Source organism: Crocodylus porosus, unplaced genomic scaffold (genome assembly GCF_001723895.1).
Source record: "Crocodylus porosus isolate Cpor-Errol unplaced genomic scaffold, CroPor_comp1, whole genome shotgun sequence".
NCBI classification, from domain to species: domain Eukaryota; kingdom Metazoa; phylum Chordata; order Crocodylia; family Crocodylidae; genus Crocodylus; species Crocodylus porosus.
Window position 1 is genome coordinate 28,807,383 of NW_017728913.1, and position 2,475 is coordinate 28,809,857.

At 37.0% G+C, this 2,475-nt stretch overlaps 1 protein-coding gene across 4 annotated transcripts in view; it reads right to left on the bottom strand.

Annotated features, from left to right (window-relative positions):
* Positions 1-1,173: 1,173 nt before the first annotated feature.
* Positions 1,174-2,475, bottom strand: part of ASB5 (ankyrin repeat and SOCS box containing 5) — a 70,358-nt gene continuing 69,056 nt past the window's right edge. For all 4 annotated transcript variants that reach the window (XM_019534639.1, XM_019534640.1, XM_019534641.1 and 1 more), the window contains one exon: positions 1,174-1,798. In XM_019534639.1, coding sequence (XP_019390184.1) covers positions 1,671-1,798 — 128 coding nt within the window. In that variant the 3' untranslated portion in view covers positions 1,174-1,670. The remainder of the gene's footprint in view (positions 1,799-2,475) is intronic.

Genomic DNA, 2,475 nt, shown 5'->3' on the forward strand with positions numbered 1-2,475 from the left:
GGCAAATAAAAGTCCTGTATTTCATCTCTTTAGTGTTCAGGGCCAGAGGTGGGGTGTATATATTTGTTTCCATCAGTCTCTAAGATGCAACTCTGGATTTTCAGTTCTTTTCTAAAAAGACTTGCAGATCTTGCATTTTTTCCTAAGGTAATCCAAGAATTTATTATGCTTACCCATCACTTGTGGGTATAACAGCTTCACAAGGAGGTCTGGAGTATCTGCACAGTTTTACACAGTTTTACTATATCAAAGAAAATACCATAGGACTTTAGGGAAAACAATATTTTTTCCTGGCTCATTCTTTGTAAAACTACTGTATATCATAATTAACAAGCTCTGTAAACTATTTGCATGTAAAAGAGTATTGCTAAGAATGAGAGCACCATGAGTCCCTGTTGGGACCCAGTAGACTTGGGGAAGCCAGGAGCCCCCAGACAAGACCTCACGGCCTGATCAACTAGTGAAGTTGCATTCGCAATATCTTGGGGTGGTGAGCATCTGCTTTGACTAGCTACAGTATTAAATTGTAACTGCTGAAAATGCTTTATTCCTAATTTAGAATTGTATTTGCTAAGAGCTTAATAAATTGGTTTCGGTTGGAATTAACACCTGGTACAAGGCCCCAAATAATGTTACTAGACATAACATTTCAGGCAAATTGAAATGTTCCAAAAGACAGTGGTGGTGGTGACAAGGTAGCAAGGAAGGTTTGTGTATGTGCGCCCCTTATACTTTTGCCCAGAGGCATTAGTATGTATAGAATGCATGGTCTGTTCACACATGTGCTTTTATATTTTTATGGCTTTAATTGCACTTTTTTCCTAGGGCTTCTTCCTCAAATAACTGCCACAGTAAGACATAATGGTATTGGTAGACATAGAACAGTAAAAGTGTGCATCTTCTTAGCTTTCAGAGCTCAGGAGGACTAATGTTGGGTTCAGTAGTATGGCTGATAATCATAACATTTTCTGTGTCTTTATCAGGGAAATACTAAACAAATTCAGGTTCTGAATTTCTTTAATTCTGCTGACAGTGGACCTTGTGTTGGAAAGGATAGGAACATGGTTTTACCTATCCATTACCTGTCAGCTTTAGCATGATATATGGTTGGAAATGGAAATTAGTACCCACCAGCTGCCATTTATAAGTTGTCTACATAGGGAAAGCAAGAAGGAAATATTAAGGTTTGTTTATTTTATTTTTTCAACTTATAGAGCTTGCTTATCTCCATGTATTTCTAGGCATAAAAATAACAGAAATTTAGAAACACTTAAAATAATAAAACCAAACTGACAAACTCAACAATACTCTTGATAAACTCTTGTTTCAGGTATATCAAGCAGTTATAAAGTATAAATACGATTAAAGTTAACCTTAACAGCACTACAGTTAGTTAGTAAGTGTACAGTTAATTAGTAAGTGTTAAGCTGAAGCTGTCTGTACAATCATTTCCCAGAGTATTAGCACACACCATTTTACTCAGTGGTATTAGCACCTTGGCACCAAGTTACTGAATGGCTCCAAAGAGTTATGTTGCAACTCCTGGTGTCAAAGACTTATTAAATGAATATGTAAAGGCTGTCTTTTGCCCAGAAGTTCTTCATGTGAAACATACAGTATACAGACAAAAACAGAATTATTATTTGATCTCTAAAAGTGAATTGCTACTTTTATCTATACTGCAAGAAATTCTTCAGTATTGTTGGCAACTGAAGTTGAGGAACCAGATGCAGTCTAGCTCTTCCTATGTAATTTCTGATGCACAGTCGGCAGAGCTGGCAAAGGGAACACGGAGTAGCTGCAAACAGACAAGAGATAATTCAGCAAATGCAATACTCAGTTTTTGCAAATGTTCACAACATAGAGCATAGTTTATATTATTTTGGAATCCTTCATACGTAATGCAATTTTTTTTATAAATGCTTTATCAGTCTTACTGACCTTAAACAGTATTTTCTCTCTAAGGTGTGTTGCTGAATAAAAATTAGGCAACTCAAACTTGAATAAAGATCAAACCAACAGGAAAAATTTAGGGTTAGACAAGGATTTGTATGAGATGGCTTGGAGAGGGATGATCCTGCCACAAGCAGGGGATTGGACTGAATGACCTCTGAACCTTGTAGCCCTACTCTTCTATGATTCTATATTAGCTTTGGAGGAATAAAATATAAAATCTGATTCTATCAAGTCTTTCATACGTATACTATTCAATGATAACACATAACGGATCGTTTTAAAGCTGCATGTGACTATCAATAATAAATTATCTTTATTTTTTTAAAGCACGCTCTTCTATGGCCACTTACGCTCTTCTGTGGCCACTTATAAGTTTATCAGGGGTGACCACCAGTATCTGTGGCAATGTTTGTTCACCAGAGCGCCCCAAGGGATGACGAGGTCGAACAGTCACAAACTCCTGCAAGACCGTTTCAGGCTGGACATAAGGAAGAATTTCTTTACTGTCCAAGCCCCCAA